General features: G+C 32.8%; 1 protein-coding gene across 1 annotated transcript in view; it reads left to right on the top strand.

Moving 5' to 3' along the window:
- The window catches only part of LOC145266507 (uncharacterized), a 120,224-nt gene extending 104,254 nt beyond the window's left edge, over positions 1-15,970 (top strand). The window contains exons 3-5 of the mRNA XM_080122240.1: positions 854-1,013; positions 8,332-8,496; positions 15,140-15,970. Coding sequence (XP_079978366.1) covers positions 854-1,013; positions 8,332-8,496; positions 15,140-15,726 — 912 coding nt within the window. The 3' untranslated portion in view covers positions 15,727-15,970. The remainder of the gene's footprint in view (positions 1-853; positions 1,014-8,331; positions 8,497-15,139) is intronic.
- The last annotated feature ends 967 nt before the right edge of the window (positions 15,971-16,937 follow it).

Raw genomic sequence — 16,937 nt, 5'->3', positions numbered from 1 at the left:
ACAGCAATCAGCGTTTGGAAAAAGTTTTTTTTTTTCACGCTTAAGTTTGAAATATCAGTATGATCATCCATTAATCCTTTTTTACTAATGAGTCTCTGCTTATTAAGACCCGAACATCACGCGAGGATAATGAGTGTGTTAGGTGGACGATAAGACAAGCACATTGAGAATTGGAGATGATGATTGAAACTGGACAGAAATTGATTGAGAGAACGGCTCAACAAGAATTTGTTAATATTGGACTTTAAAGCGACAATATTGTCGTTAGCTGAGAAGCAGCCACGTGGTTTAATGTTCCACGGACGGGTAGTTCTTGGAAAGAAACTCCGTTCATGGAAGTTCTGTTTATTTGAAAATAAACAGAGGAATTAAGGAATATTATTTACAGTGGTTTTAGCTAAACAAGTTTTGCTGTAAATGTTTTACCGGGGGAAATGACTAGAGATAGGTGCTTGACTGAGCTTCAATCTCTGAAACATTAAAATAACGATAAAGTAGAAAAAGATTAGCAACCCCACTTCTGTGAGAAAGAGGCTTTAGAGAAGAGATAAGAACATCCCACTAGATTCCGAAGTAGATTTTGTACATTAGGTGGCACCGTTCAAGATATGGCAACACTGCTCTATCTAGTGACATATCTGGATCTTATACAGGATTATATATAGGATTGAGTCAGTAGTGCGGTACTTTCTATGGAAATAGATTTATCCAACCATTTTTCCAGCGACTTTAGCAATATTTCAGCTTTGGAATGAAAGTTAGACAAGAGCTTACGTTTGCTTCAACGCTAAATATACTGATTGAATAGACGCGTGTTCCTGTTGTGTTAACACTTTTTATTTTCTGATTTCAGATTGAGATCCACCAGGTGACGTCACTGAAAGACGTGTATAATCCTGACAACCTCAAGTTAATTGATATGAGACGGGTCAGTGCTTACAGCCACGGCTGGATAACATTTACCGTGCTGAAAGCCGTGATATCCTGGGTGAATAGCACATCACCAAATTACGGTGAGATATGACTTTTTCAATTTTTTCTCTCTTTTTAGAAATTTGCCTAGATAAGTAAACCCATCGAGTGTCTACCGGGCAATATCCAGAGAAAACAACTATCTTTTATTCTAGACTATTACTCAAAAAAAAATGAAAAATTGCATTGGGCTCTTTATAATGCTTTTTCATTCCAAAACGAGGCATATTAGAACGACTATTTATGATCGTCTTTAACAGGAGACTGTTGAGAATTGAGCAGTGATATGTCTGTTAATTTGAACTTTTGCAGGTCGGTACAGTCAGGGAAGCAAGAAACAGGAAGGGAATTCCAAAGTCTAACAGTTTGAATATAGAAAGTATTAGAGTAGAATTCTTTCCGGAATCTAGAGATTTCTACAATTGGATTTCGCTGCTTGTCGGGTTAGTCATGGTATGTACGTCGATGGGGGGGAGGGTAAAGTGCAATAAGTTTATCAGGGCACATTCCATTGAAATACTTGTAATGCAAGCACAGGGATGCGACATTGCAATGATGGAACTGCAACAAAGGCTGGATCTTTACCGATAATGCAGGATCTATTAGATTTAAGATTCTGTTTTGGACATTGTCTGCGAGTGAGAAACAAGTAGTAGACGCGCCAACCTAGATGTGACAACAATCCTCCACGCCATGGGAAAACGGTGGCTTTCTAAGATATAGAATGCTCTCTGGTGAAGGTTTAGCGAGCTCCGTTCACCGCGGTGATACTCAGCATGTGTTTGGTGTACCATTTTCATCGATAAACGTATAGATTAAATGGACTTTTAGCGAGGTCTGTTCGTCGCGGTGGATACTCAGATAGCATGTGTTGTTTGCCTTGTAGACGTCAACCGGTTTCATGCTCTTTGCTCTTTCTATGAGTCGATTTACATGTAAATTTTAGCTTAATTCTCGTTAGATCTGGCAGTGAGATCTCTTCTTTGCTACAAAGGTAATTTTCTAGCACAGTAGAGGGAACCCACCTTTTTGCAGCAGCCTTGGAAATTTTCTCAATGTATTAAATGTTCCCATTCGTGTTGCTTGTGAATGAGTTAAAAAGGTGAGATATTATTTGTCATGGCAATTGCTGGTTTAGAAGGTTTATATTGCATTGGGCTTTTTTGTTAACAAAGGCAAAACAGAAAATTCGCCTGAACCAACATGAAAATATTTCTTTCCAAATAGCGCTTGTCTCAAAAATGTCGATTAGCTTACAGTAAAGTTGCAAAACAAAATCTCAGAGAAATAAAAAAAAAACAGTCGAACCAGAAAGGCCTGGTCTGTACAACAAAAACAATCTGCAAATTAAATATTCCTATTGATATGAAACGTTGCTTTTTTTTAAGTCATTGTTACATCAGTTCTTGTAAAAAATAAAAATAGCACTCAAACTTTCATTAAAAGAGTAGTGAAATTAAATTGACGGTGTGTACACCAGAATTCTAAGAGCTGCTCTTAACATCTCCTGGAGGCATCATTCCATGAGAGAGAAATTTTATGGACACGTTCCCCGGATTTCAAACCTGATGAAAGACATAAGAACCAGATTTGTCAAAGAAGGAAGTGATAATTACTGCTGGTTGGAATATTCGAACATTATATATATATATATATATATATATATATATATATATATATATATATATATATATATATATATATATATATATATATATATATTAGTGTTGGGACGATTAATCGAAATCGGGAATCGGAAAAATCGGAATTTTGGGGGGTATCAGAATCGGTATCGGAATCTGAAAAAATTGTGCCTATTTTCTGATGCCAAAAACGATTCTTTAAATCATCTTCTTTTATTTAATTTAAACTTCGAGTAAAACTAAAATCTCTAGATCATCCCCACCCCCAACACAAGTGTGTTTTTACGTTTGAGAAAATATATACACATTTAAAATATGTTTTTACGGTAATTGGGACTAAATAACAATTTATAGTTAAATATTTAGAGATTTATATAGAATCGGAATTCGTAATTGTATCGGAATCGGGAAAAATATTAGACATCGTCCTGTCACTAATATATATATATATATATATATATATATATATATATATATATATATATATATATATATATAATTATTTACTATAATAATTAAATACCTACAGACACTAATGTTTCACCCTTTCAGGAATCATCAGTGCCCGGTGTCACAATTAAAGCCAGTCGAGAGATTCGAACCCCGGCAACAGAAGTCATGCCTCATTAGCAAGGACCCGAACCATTCGGCTACCGACAATCGCGTGGGATACAGTTAAAATTAAACATTTCTTCGTTTTTTTAATGCTTTTAACGTCAGTCCGAGTGATCTAGTCATTATATCACGATCTACGCATATGAGCTAAGTTGACCGACTTATTACAACTGAAATTCTCAATGATAAGAAATAAGTTTCTTAAAGGGGTTAACATAATTATTTACTATAATAATAAATACCTACAGACACTAGTGTTTCATCCTTTCGGGAATCATCAGTGCAGTATATATATATATATATATATATATATATATATATATATATATATATATATATATATCATTCTAGTTATAGTAACCATTCCAGGTGCCAAATTATCGAATCGACTTATCTATATATTCAGTTCAAAGATGCTTCAATTATCCATCTATTTAAGCACAAAGGAAAACCATAGAAGAATATCTCTCTCTCTCTCTCTCTCTCTCTCTCTCTCTCTCTCTCTCTCTCTCTCTCTCTATCTATCTATCTATCTATCTATCTATCTTATCTGTTGCTGGTAAGATCCGAACTCGTGTAATTTTAAACAGACTCAACAGTTCAATTTGTAAAACTGTTCCCAAAAACCCAGTGGGGTTACTGGTCTGCAACTACAGGAGAAAACAAGAGAACAAAATAAGAACTTGTTTGTTACTTTTGTTGATCTCACATTTTTATACCGTCTACATGGATGCCTTGTAGAATGTTTTGAGGAAGTTTAGTGTTCCAGAAAAGATTTGATTGTCTCCTTTCATCGGGGGAGGATAGCATCAGTACGGCTTGACTGCGAACAGAGTGAACTATTCGAAATATCGGATGGAACTAAGCAAGGATGTATCCTTGCTTTGATTCTGTTTGATCTATCCTTTTCAGTGATGCTTGAAACAGTCTTCAAAAACACCTTGGAAGGTGTAGGTATTGAGTATTGAACAAGCGGAGAATTATTTAACCAGAATCAGTTCAAAGCCAAAATCCGGACATTTGTGCGAATTGGTTTTGATCGATCTCTTTGCTGATGGATGTGTTCTTGTTACCCATAGGCTTGATGCCATGCAAAACGCTTCAATAGCTTCTCTGATGCATGTAAGCCCTTTGATTTAACAATTAGCATAAAGAAGACTGAACTTATTCACCAGCCAAAACTAAACTCTATATATATATATGATAGATATAGACATACATGCACACATTTTATTTTCAATTCTAATCAAAATGTTCTTAAGTTTTTTTATTTATATTTATATTAATATATATATTTATATTTATATTTTTATTTATATTTATATTTATATTAATATATATATTTATATTTATATTTTTATTTATATTTATATTTTTATTTATATTTATATTTATATTTTAATTTATATTTTATTTTTATTTATATTTTTATTTATATTTATATTTATATTTTTATTTTATTCATATTTTATTTATATTTTTATTTTTATTTATATTTATATTTTTATTTATATTTATATTTATATTTTTATTCATATTTATATTTATATTTATATTTTTATTTTTATTTATATTTATATTTTTATTTTTATTTATATTTATATTTATATTTTTATTAATATATATATTTATATTTTTATTCATATTTATATTTTTATTCATATTTATGTTTATATTTATATATATATTTATATTTTTATTTTTATTTACATTTTTAATTATATTTATATTTTTATTTTTATTTATAATTATATTTTTATTTATATTTATATTCTTATTTATATTTATATATTTATTACTATTTATATTTATATTAATATTTTTATTTATATTTATAATTATATTTTTATTTATATTTATATTTATATTTTTATTTATATCTATATTTATATTTATATTTGTATTTATATTTATATTATGCCGGCTTTAATCATCTTTTCATTCATCTTTGTAATGCTGGTCTAAAAAGGTTATTTCCTACTCCATTTCTTATTTTTGTCCTTATTAATCTGATGATTAACATTTTTAGGCCAATACTTAAATTTTCATTATATTACGTCTTACAAGTGTTTCGTTAGATAGCGAAAAATCACTGAACAACTCTTCAGAAATGAATGGATATCCCTCCCAAATTGCTAGAAATTTCTAGAAACTTTAATATATGAATGAAAAAAGAATTTGGAGAAGAAAAAGAAAAATGGCGCTATATAAAACTGTAAAAAAATAAAATAAAATAAAATAAAAACGCTTCATGTTCATTGAACCCATCCTCCTAAAAAACGAATAATGGAGTTCAATATTATGTTGCCCAACACGTCGCAAAGGAGACAAATAATAGAAGAGAACTTCGACTTGATTTTTTTTTTTTTTTTTGTACATCGACATTTATTTGCTCACTCTCTTGTTATCTGTGTGACGTCCCTAATGTGATCATCTTCTCGAACGTGCTCTTGAACGTCATCCATCTCTCTAACGTGATCATTTTTTCTGGCGTACTCTTGAACGTCATCCATGTCTCTAATGTGATCATCTTCTCGTATATGCTCTCTTCTTTTCATCGTCTTCTTTTTCTTTACCATAACGTCATTTCACTCACGGATTGGTATTTGCATATAACCGTCTATGTTACATGAAAACAAAGCTGGGCAATATACCTCACGCTGCCATGTTTTGAAGCAATAAAATAAAAATAAAGAACTATGAAAAAATTAAGATTGTTACTTGATTTCATCTTTAGGATATCTAACATTGATAATTATTGGTATACATACTATGGAAATTTACTTTCATTGGGTCAGGACCCGCGGCGTAGTGGATAAAGTAATTGGCGAAAAATCAGTTGTAAAGTTACACTCTTTCAATCCTCGTTGCGGGCGACACTCAAAAATACAATTGTAAATTACAGTTGTGGCTGATGGAACGAGAGCATGCTACCCCCGATGATAAAATCGAGGTTCGAAATTAATTTCCAACTTTACAAGTTACGAAACTAATTTCCAACTTTACAAATTACGAAAATAATTTCCAACTTTACAAATTACGAAACTAATTTTCAACTATACAAGTTACGAAACTAATTTCCAACTTTACAAGTTACGAAACTAATTTTCAACTTTACAAATTACGAAACTAATTTTCAACTTCACAAGTTACGAAACTAATTTTCAACTTTACGAATTACGAAACTAATTTCCAACTTTATAAATTACGAAACTAATTTCCAACTTTACAAGTTACGAAACTAATTTCCAACTTTAGAGATGACAAGGAAATTATCTTTTCATATTGCAAGAGATTACTATTCATCGAATGAGTTTCGAAAAAATAACCGTCAATAAATGTTGATTGGACGAGAATGTAATAGCGAAACTCTCCTAAAATAAAAAGGGATAAATCCTCCTCAATTGCATAACTAGATTTACACATCTGAGTGATTATCATATGAACCGACTTCATCAGATAAAGGGAGATTAACCTTCGAATTCCATTCCCTAATAAAGAAAACGTCCCTCCAAAACTTTACCAACTCAAAAGCAAATATGTTTAACGGCGTATTATATATTTGATAGGAGACACGTTTAATTTTTAATATCACGTCAAGATAAATAGATGTTAGCAAGGAAACCCAACGTTTTCCGGGATTGAATAAGGGTGAACAAATATTACTTTTATTGTCATCGAAATCGATGAAATCGTCTATTTTTTATCAAATCGATTGATTGCTTGATATAGTTAAAGAGCCTCTCCCCTCCCCTCCACTCTCCTCCCTTGTAGTGTACCGAGAGAGAGAGCTTCACGTGCCTCTCCGTAGTAACTTAGTCTACATTGCACTGTAGAGAATCAACCATTAATTTTATAAATAAAATTTCTGTAAATAATGGCTTAGTTTAAAATACAAAAGTCAAGTATCATGGTTCAATTGTGCGCTAAACAGAAACGTTAATTTCGAACGCGACCCTGACTTATAAAAGAATCTGCATTTGATTTTATAGGTTGTGCCTCTCTGCATATGCGGTGGTAAAACTTCTCAAACGCACTTGTGATGTTAGGTTGCATGAAAGTGTTAACTTTGGTCAAAATCGGACTTCCTGTTTTAATCAGACTTTTTCGATTATCGATTTTCAATATGTGTTCCGATACAAAACCTACGTAAGAACATTCCCAGACATATCAAGTACCTTCGTGTCAAATTAAAAAAAAATTGACTCAGCCGTTTCCGAGTCCATACTCACGCACACAAAGTTTCATTATATATAATAGTAAAGGTAAAGATACAGATGTATCTTTACAAAGCCACAATTCGCCCATGCATAGAGTATTGTTGCCACATCTGAGATGGTGCATCTATTATTAGTCTTTCACTGTTAGATAAGATCCAAAACACAGTCTCATATCTAATATGTCCAGCACCGTCGACTAATCTCTACCCATTATCCCATCGCTGCAATGTCGCATCTATGTACCTGCTTACAAGTACTTTAATGGAATATGCTCTGATGAACTCAGAGCACTTGTGTTCATGCTAACACGACAAGCAGCAAAATCCGAACCTTTCACTTTTGAGGTCCTTCGATGCCGAAAAGCTTTCTATTCTAATGGTTTCTTTCATTGGGATGCTAGACTTTGGAATTTCCGCTCTGTTTCCTGCTTCCCATACTGTACTAAGCCGCAGAAATATAAATGTAATGTAAATAGGCATCTTGTTGCTCAACTCAGCGTAGTCACTTGTAAGACACACCAAATAGTAACCCCTTACGTTCCAAATGGCAATATACCTTATTTAAGGTGAAAAAGAGTATAAAAAAGAGATTGAAATAAACTACTCTAATCTAAATTATTTATTATTATTATTATTATTATTATTATTATTATTATTATTATTATTATTATTATCATTATTCGAGATAGAATTATTTTTTAATTTCACAGATCTATAAACTCCCAATTTTACAGGATATATCAAAATCAAGATAATCCTATAATATCATGAACCTTATATTGCTAAAAAAGCGGATATTATTCTTTGTAAGACCAAACAGTCCAGTAAGTCTAGACCAATCAAATTTATTATACTTAATATATGTTTTGCTTTCTTTTGCAGGTTTTTTGGTAAAATCGACCTCCTTGTCTGGGGAATCATTGAATGGATCCTCGGTTCGTTTCGCCCAGCGGAAAGAACACCATGACACGAAACAGCCGATTTTGGTGGTTTTCACCGACGATGGTTTGCAGAAACACAGGAATTTCATCTCGCCGAAAGATGAAGGTACCGGTACTACAAATTATATGAAAATTCAGAGAGATTAGCCAAAAGAGAGGCACATATCCTAAACCTGTGTAGTCATAACTTGCTTGGGATTTGAGTGAATCGTGTTCTTTATAATGTTCGATCTGCTTAAATCAAATGCATATGTATTCATCTTTCGTAATCGCAGGACTGCCATGATAAATAATCACATATCGTTTATTAAATAATAAATTATCATTATATTCGTGGGTGACCTCTTCTGTTCTCTACGATTTTTTATCATTGAAAGGACTTTCCTAGTTTTTCTATATTCTATCGCTATTCTTAAGGAAAGTGATGAGCTCCAATTTCTGGTAAGACATTGATAGCAAGAACTCGTCTTAATATCACAATTACAAAGAACCTTCGTTTCTTTTTCCGTGTACCTAACATTTAATGGAATATCCATGAAGAAATTGTATTTCCAAGAACTTTAAAGCAGTATGAACACATTACCACAGGACTGGTTCACTGCAGACTACAACATGGTTGCCTCCAACTCAAATGTCATCAAATACATGACTTCATGAATAATTTAATTTGGTTCAAACCATTCATTAGCTTCAATCCTTTCATAATATTCTTCATCATTTAAACAGACAACTTCATCCTTTAACCTTAAATAGCGTTTAATTTTGATAAGCAGTGACCTATCAAACTGAATAAATGCGAAAGTTGGGCGCATTTCTTGCATTGAACTTAAAGCGAATAGACGCGCTATCTTCTTATATATATTGCTTATGCATATGCGATATGCGTCTCAAGCGTAACTAGTTTACATGTTGGTCTCTTTTTTTGTTAATTAATTAACTATCATTTGTGATTGTTTTCTACTTCAATGATTGTTTTCGTTTTTTTTTTTATTGCAAATACTTCTGTTTCAAAATATACAAGGTGCCTTCAATATGTGTCTAGACTTTTTTGTAAAGGCATTCAAAATTGTCGTAGACTCTTGAAAATTCAGTATGTTCTTTCTATGAGATGACTGACCAAATTTTCTGATTTCAGATTCAAATGAATAGCTACATCAGGAATTGGAATGCACCCTACTAAAGCCTGATTGCCACAGCTGATGAAGTTAAAAAATGCAATCTGGCAGAAGAACGATATGCAATAAAATTCTGTTTTAAACTCAGGGAACAACAAAACAGAAACGTATGGAATGCTTCAGACTGTTTTGGACTATCTTACATGAATCGAGCATCAGTTTTTGAGTAGCATAGGAGATTCAAGGAAGGCAGGGATTCTGTTAGGGATAATGAGAGGTGTTGGAGGAGTAAGGAAGTCAGAACATTAGAGTTGATTGGCCAAATAAAGAATTGCATGGATAAGGACTGTCGTGAGTTTATAAGAGACAATAAGTGCATAGTTTGATTTCAGCGTGTGAACTGTATACACAATTATTTGCGAGGATCTGAAAATGTGGTAGATTTGCGCGAATGCACCAGTCCACAGTTCCATCCTGGTGACAGACTATTTGACTAAAATGGGCATCAAGACTTCACCTTAGAAGCTGTCGTTATTGGGGATAATAGAGGAGACGAAAGAGACTTGACGAGGGTCATTGGCATGCTCACACAAGAGGACATCCAGAAGTTGTTGGAACGGTACAGCAAGTGCGTTGCAGCCGGTGGAGATTACTTCGAATGGGACTAGATTTTCATGTGTGTATTATCAATAAATTGTCCATACGAAAAAAATCTGGAAAATTATTGAAGGCACCTCGTAGTTTTATTCGCGGAATAACTATTTAACGTTTGTGTTGCAATGCTTTTTTCCTTAGAGAGAGTGATTTGATTTTTAATAAGTTACGAGACATATTTCCTAATTGCAAAGTGGAAAGGCAAATTAATTTCTCCTTTCTTCCTCATTTTTTACGGTCATGTTTAAAAGATAAAGAAATTTGTATCGAAATTACCAAAATCTTGTTTATCAATATGAATGAATAAGAAAAAGTGTGTTTCTTGTGTACAACAAAGTTTGAATGAAATGTTTATTATTTTAAATTAATGTTTCAAGTATTTCATGCAGAGAACCACTAACCAGGTAAAGCGATAGCAAGACAATAAAACCAGTTTTAAAAGCTAAAAACTTTAAAATGTAAAAAAAAAATAAATACAAGTATCAAAACCATTGAAAGCAGTAAAAGATTATTTTTTATTATCCCAATTTACAAACAGATTTAACGAGAGAGTAGAGAGAGAGAGAAAGAGCATAAATATGTAAGAGAGAGGAGGTAGCAAATGATAAAGATGGTAAAAAAGTGGAAATATGTAGAAAGGTTAAATAGGGGTAGAAAGGTAGAAAGAGATAGAGAGAGGGGTTAAAAATAGAGAGAGTGATAGCGAGAGTCATGAAAATTAGAGAGGATAGACAGAGGCGTAAGGATAAAGATATATAGCGGTGGGACGATACTACTAAAAAGTCAAAAGGGGTGAACGTAGAGTGGTTGGAAGATAGAAGTAGAAAAAGAGAGGTCATTGACAGAGAGAGAAAGAGCAAATGAGGGGCAGTGGACGAGCGATTCGACCAAGTAATATTTACATGAAAACAGATGTTTAATTGTCTTGACTTGCATTTGTAGTTTTTTGTTCCTCTTGAATAAGTGTTTGCGTCTAAAAATCTTTTTCCCGGGTCTATATTCATTAAAGTTTCTGAGAGAACCTATCTATCTCTCTATCTATATAGTATTCGATTTCCTTATCTTTTTCATACTTATCTATATATTTATCAAAACATTGTGTCCCTGGTGAAGAAACAGAGTCTTCGGTGGTGTTATGTGGTTAGAAATGTGACAAAATAAAAAATGAAATGATGACAAAAAGGAGAAACATTTAAATATTACAATAGAAAAATGCGAGCATGAAAGGTAATATGGTTAAGCTTAAACATGACAAAGTAAAGAACTAGTTGTTAAAACTGGAAAAAAGGACAAGATATTCTAATAAAAAATATAATAAATGTATAACTTAAAATATTGCAGCATTAAGAATTAATTATATAATGTTATAAATTGAATGTTCAAAAAGATTTCAATGCTGTAATATTTTAAGTTATAAATTTATCATATTTTTTACTAGAATATCTTGTCCTATTCTTTTCCAGTTTTAGCAACTAGTCCTTTACTTTTCCATGTTTAAGCTTAACGTGTTCGCCTTTTTCTATTGTAATCCATTATTTTTCCAGGCTTCCAGTAAATTCACTTGTTCTTTGTTTAATTTCAGTCCTATTTTTTGCCCCCATAAACATAACATACACATATGTAATAACAATGTACGGCACTCGTCTCAATTATCTCCCTTTCATTCTTTCATTCTCTCTGTTTTACTTGCTACTTCTTTTTTCGTGAGAGCGGTGAATTGGTAGCAACAGTAGTCACCGAAGCGACGTGATTACTATGGAAAACAGTCATAAAAATTGTCGCTCACCTCCTTATGAATTTTTACGATTTTGAACACCAGTAAATTCATCATAACTTTTGTTTCACTGAACGAAAATTGAAAAAATTTATTTTTTTACAATATAGCTGCGAAGTTGATCTATAAACTGCAATAATTGCTTGAAATTTGGTCGAAAAATGAGTGAGCGGTTAAACTTAAAGCAGTTCTAAATGACTAAAACTGCCACTTAACCATATATTCAAACACGGTAGTGAGTGAATGATACTTGACACAGAAAATGATTTTAGGGGTATTCGGATCCGTTTCAAACGAATATCAAATTTAAAATTTTCGATGACAAGTAGTTTTTATAATATTCCTTCGTATTCCTTATAAATTCACTGGGCGCTATTTTGAATATTGTTGTCAATCCAGCTTCGTTTTCGAAAACAAATTCACTCGGTCTCGTTAATTTTATTGGGGGGAGGGGGTTAAAGCTTCCCCTTTTTTACTTTCATTTATAATTTAATTTGCTTGGGGGGGGCGGTATTTATAAGAAAACATTCTCTTATCGTTTTCGTCCGCTTAGAATTTGGCGGATGTCACATGGGAGTCAGTCATGGAGAAAATTTGCGAAGAGGAAATTTGAACATTAGACTTTTGTTTTTAACCATTTCGTTAAAAGAGCTAGACTTCAAGGCTGCAGAAAATAAGTAAACGATAAAATGGTTGGCACGACATGAATTTATGTATTCTCCAAAAAGAACTGCTTCTAATATGTTTTTTTTTGTGTGCTTTTTTTGTTTTTGATTTTTCATTTGGATTATTCGAGCTACTGTTCTAGTGGGGATGACTTTGTTCTAACGTTGGATTTTATTCTCGCAACATTTCGACTAGTTTCGACTAACTCAAACTGGGAATTGGAAAAGTCGGAACTTTTGGGGAGATCGGAATCAGAAAATGTGCCAAAAAGGATTCTTTTGTTTAAAACTTAATTTTCCATTATTGGTACTTATGATAAAATTATAGATATTTATTGATTTGCAACTCCCAGTAAAATATAAAAATATATAATGTATATAAATATATAATGTATATAAATATATAATGTATAGAAATATATAATGTATATAAATATATAATGTATAGAAATATATAATGTATAGAAATATATAATGTATAGAAATATATAATGTATATAAATATATAATGTATATAAATATATAATGTATAGAAATATATAATGTATAGAAATATATAATGTATAGAAATATATAATGTATAGAAATATATAATGTATAGAAATATATAAATCACCCTCACAAATATATTTTTACGTTTACAAAAAATATATGCACATATTACATGGGGTTTTATAGTAGTTCTAAAAAATTTTTTAAAAACAACAGTTCTATAGCTAAATATTCAGATATTTTTATAAAATCAGAATCGGAATCGGTAATTATATCAAAATAGGGAAAAATATTAGAATCGTCCTCTTGGTAGTTCTCACTGATGTAACCTCCGATACTGATTAGATATTTCTTGTGAAACTTGGGAATCATTTTTTTAATTGCATGTTCACCCCAAACAAAGCACAGCGCCACTTTGATGTAGGGGGCTACTATCTAGGACATAATTGCAAGGATACTATGTAGGAAGTTGAGCAGCAAGATGTCTGTTCACATTACACTTGAACTTCTGTATATCAGTACATTGGGGAAAACAGGAACCCGGAAGGGAATTCCAAAGCGTAGCTCTTCTGAGGAAGAAACTATTGGAGTTTCTGTCATCTGGGGATCTCTACTGTGTAGGGGCGGGATTTTGCTGCTTGTCAAGTTTGTCGGGGGTACTTACGTCGAGTCGGTACAAAAGCCTGTAGTTCGTCGGAGCGTCTACCATTAAAATACTTGAAAAACAGGCAGAGGGATGCAACATTTCGTCGATGAGACAGAGGCTGAAGCCTAGCTGACAGTTCGGGACATATTAGGTTGGTAACTCTCTTTTGAACTCTGTCCAGGAGTAAGAGACTAGTAGCAGATGCACCAGCCCAAATGTGGTAACAATACTCCATACATATGCGAATGATGGCCTTGTAAAAGTACAGGATACTTTCAGGCGTAAGTAACTTTCTAGCACGGTAGAGAGAGAGAGTCAGCAGCCGCGGCAATGATCTTTCTGTTCCAACTCATGTTCCCCGTGAACGTTAAGCCGAGGAGTTTGAACGAAATACTTTCAATTAATGTATCATTAGCCATAGCTATTAGTTGTTGAGAAGGTTTCTTGTAAAGGAAACAAGCTTAGTCATTGAATGCTACCATCATTTTTGTCTCCATTCCACTACAGATTGAAGGTCTTCCTCTAGTGTTTCTGCTATTTCCTTAGATATGTGATCATTTGTTTTCCTCTAGTGCCTGTTATAGAGCGTAGTGTTATCAGCAAGTATACCCCTCTCAGAGACAATTTTATCAGGGAGGTCATTTATGAATATCAGGAATAATAAAGGTCCAAAGATCGACACCCGAGGTAAACCCGCATTTATATTATATTGTTTAGACGTATGACCATCGAGAACAATCTGTATTCTTCTCTTACTTGAGAAGGATTTGATTATATTAAGTATTTGTCCAGTAATACCATAGGATCTGATTTTTGTAAGAAGACCATCGTGCCATACACTGTCAAAAGCCTCAGATATACTGGCCTACCTTCCCCTGTTTTATCCAGTGCATGATATATACGTTAGAGATTACAGTTAGGATATCTGCAGTAGAACGGGCTTGCCTAAATCCATATTGTTGGTCGGACAGAAGTTCAGCAAATTTAATGTGGTGGACCAGAGCTTGATTAATACCCTTTATGTAAAATTAATTTTAAATTAATTTAATTTTAATAATAAATTTTACATAAAATATTTTGGCGAAAAGAGGGAGGAAACTAATGGGGCATGTCCAACTCGGAATTTGTATATAATTTAATACGAAACCATTTATTTCATTCGGCAGGATAGCTATCCTTTGTTCTGATAACCATGATCGGATAGAAATCTTATCTACTTCGTAATTGTATTCGTAATATCGCATGTACTGAGGTACTTCAGAAGACTGTCACTTAGAAGTGATTACCACTTAGCACGTTTATCCGTTGCCCCAGTTGAGCAGTAGTTCAATTATACAAATAATGAAAATTATTAATACTCATACATTTCGAAACATAATATACTTTTTTATCTTTTTTTATAGGCTATCAAGAAATCAAACAAGATATCCTCCGACACGAACAGCTCCGGAAAGAAGAGCGAGATCCGAATTTACGACAGGCTATCCGACTCCTCAATGAAAGGGAACGAAGCTTATTTCAACAACACAATCACGGCTCTTCCTACTGGAGCCAAGGATCCAAACGAAAACGTAGGTCGGCACGAAATCCGAACGGCAATCGAGGAGGCGGCAATTCAACATCCGGTGCCTTCCACGAACGTAATCGTCGGACGTTATTCCGACGGAAGCGTCGAAATTGCGCCCGTTATGAAATGTACGTCGACTTCAATGCGATTGGATGGTCCGGCTGGATTATATCGCCGAAGGGTTATAACGCTTACCATTGCTCGGGACCATGTCCATTTCCGTTGGGGCAGAGTCACCGACCGACAAATCACGCGACAGTTCAGAGTATCGTTCATGCTCTCCGTGCTGGAAAGAATGTAATGACGCCATGTTGTGTCCCCGATAAGCTGTATTCAATCAGTCTTCTTTACTTTGATGACCACGAGAACGTTATCTTAAAGCTTTACGAGGACATGGTGGCTGCAAGTTGTGGATGCCACTAATACGCATACAAGCAAGGTCGTATGCACTTACATGCGTGCGAGCAAATACACACATACATACTTGTGCTTGGCGCACGCTGATCCTATACGTAACCTACAGGCATTTATTTATAAAAAGGATACTTTTATAGACTACGGATGATCAGAATAACATAATCTTTCTACATCGCCACTAAGTACAAGCCAAATCCTAGAAGCTTTTTTGTGAATAAAAAAAATTATTTTTCAGGGATGGCCTGAATAGTATATTTGTTCTCCATCTCTCCTATGCACTAGCTCAGTCTGATAAAAAAAATATACAGCAATCTATTTATGAAAATAAGACCTTTTATAGACAACGGATAGTCCAGATAACATAATCTTTCTACATCTTAAGTAATCACTAGCCCAGTTTTATAAATGTTTGCATGTGTGTGATGCACACACACACACACATACACACACACACACACACACACATATATATATATACATATATATATATATATATATACATATATATATATATATATATATATATTCAGCTTTGAGGTGTTCAAAAGTCTGGATTAATGAACACAACGAGGTTGTTAGATAGTGCTCAATAAAAAGAGCAAAATATTTTTTTTAATTATTTGAGGTTAAACAGTCACATATGGTCGCTACAAATAGCCATCTGTTTCAGTGAATGAGACTTCCTCAGGCGACCCGGTACCTCTCAACGCCACAAAGACAATATATATATATATATATATATATATATATATATATATATATGTATATATATATATATATATATATAAAATATATACCGCTCCCCATGTGGGGGTACCAAATTGGTTAAAGGGAAAATTATTCCCAACTCGCATTTATGTAAAAATGCACTTTCGTAAATAATTGAATTCATTCAAAACCTATCGCAAAAACAAAAACAAATAACATCTATATATATATATATATATATATATATATATATATATATATATGTGTGTGTGTGTGTGTGTGTGTGTGCATGTATATATATGACAATAAATGCCCATTATCTATATATGTATATATATATGTCATGTATATATGTCATATATATATATGTCATATATATATATGTCATATATATATGCATATATATATATGTCATATAGATATAGATATATGTATATGTCATATATATATGTCATATATATATACATATATATATGTCATATAGATATATATATGCATATATATATGTC

This window comes from Euprymna scolopes, chromosome 41 (assembly GCF_053919585.1).
Source record: "Euprymna scolopes isolate OS-2025 chromosome 41, ASM5391958v1, whole genome shotgun sequence".
Classification (NCBI taxonomy): domain Eukaryota; kingdom Metazoa; phylum Mollusca; class Cephalopoda; order Sepiida; family Sepiolidae; genus Euprymna; species Euprymna scolopes.
The sequence above is the reverse complement of the archived record's forward strand: the minus strand, read 5'-3'. Positions and strand labels throughout refer to the sequence as shown.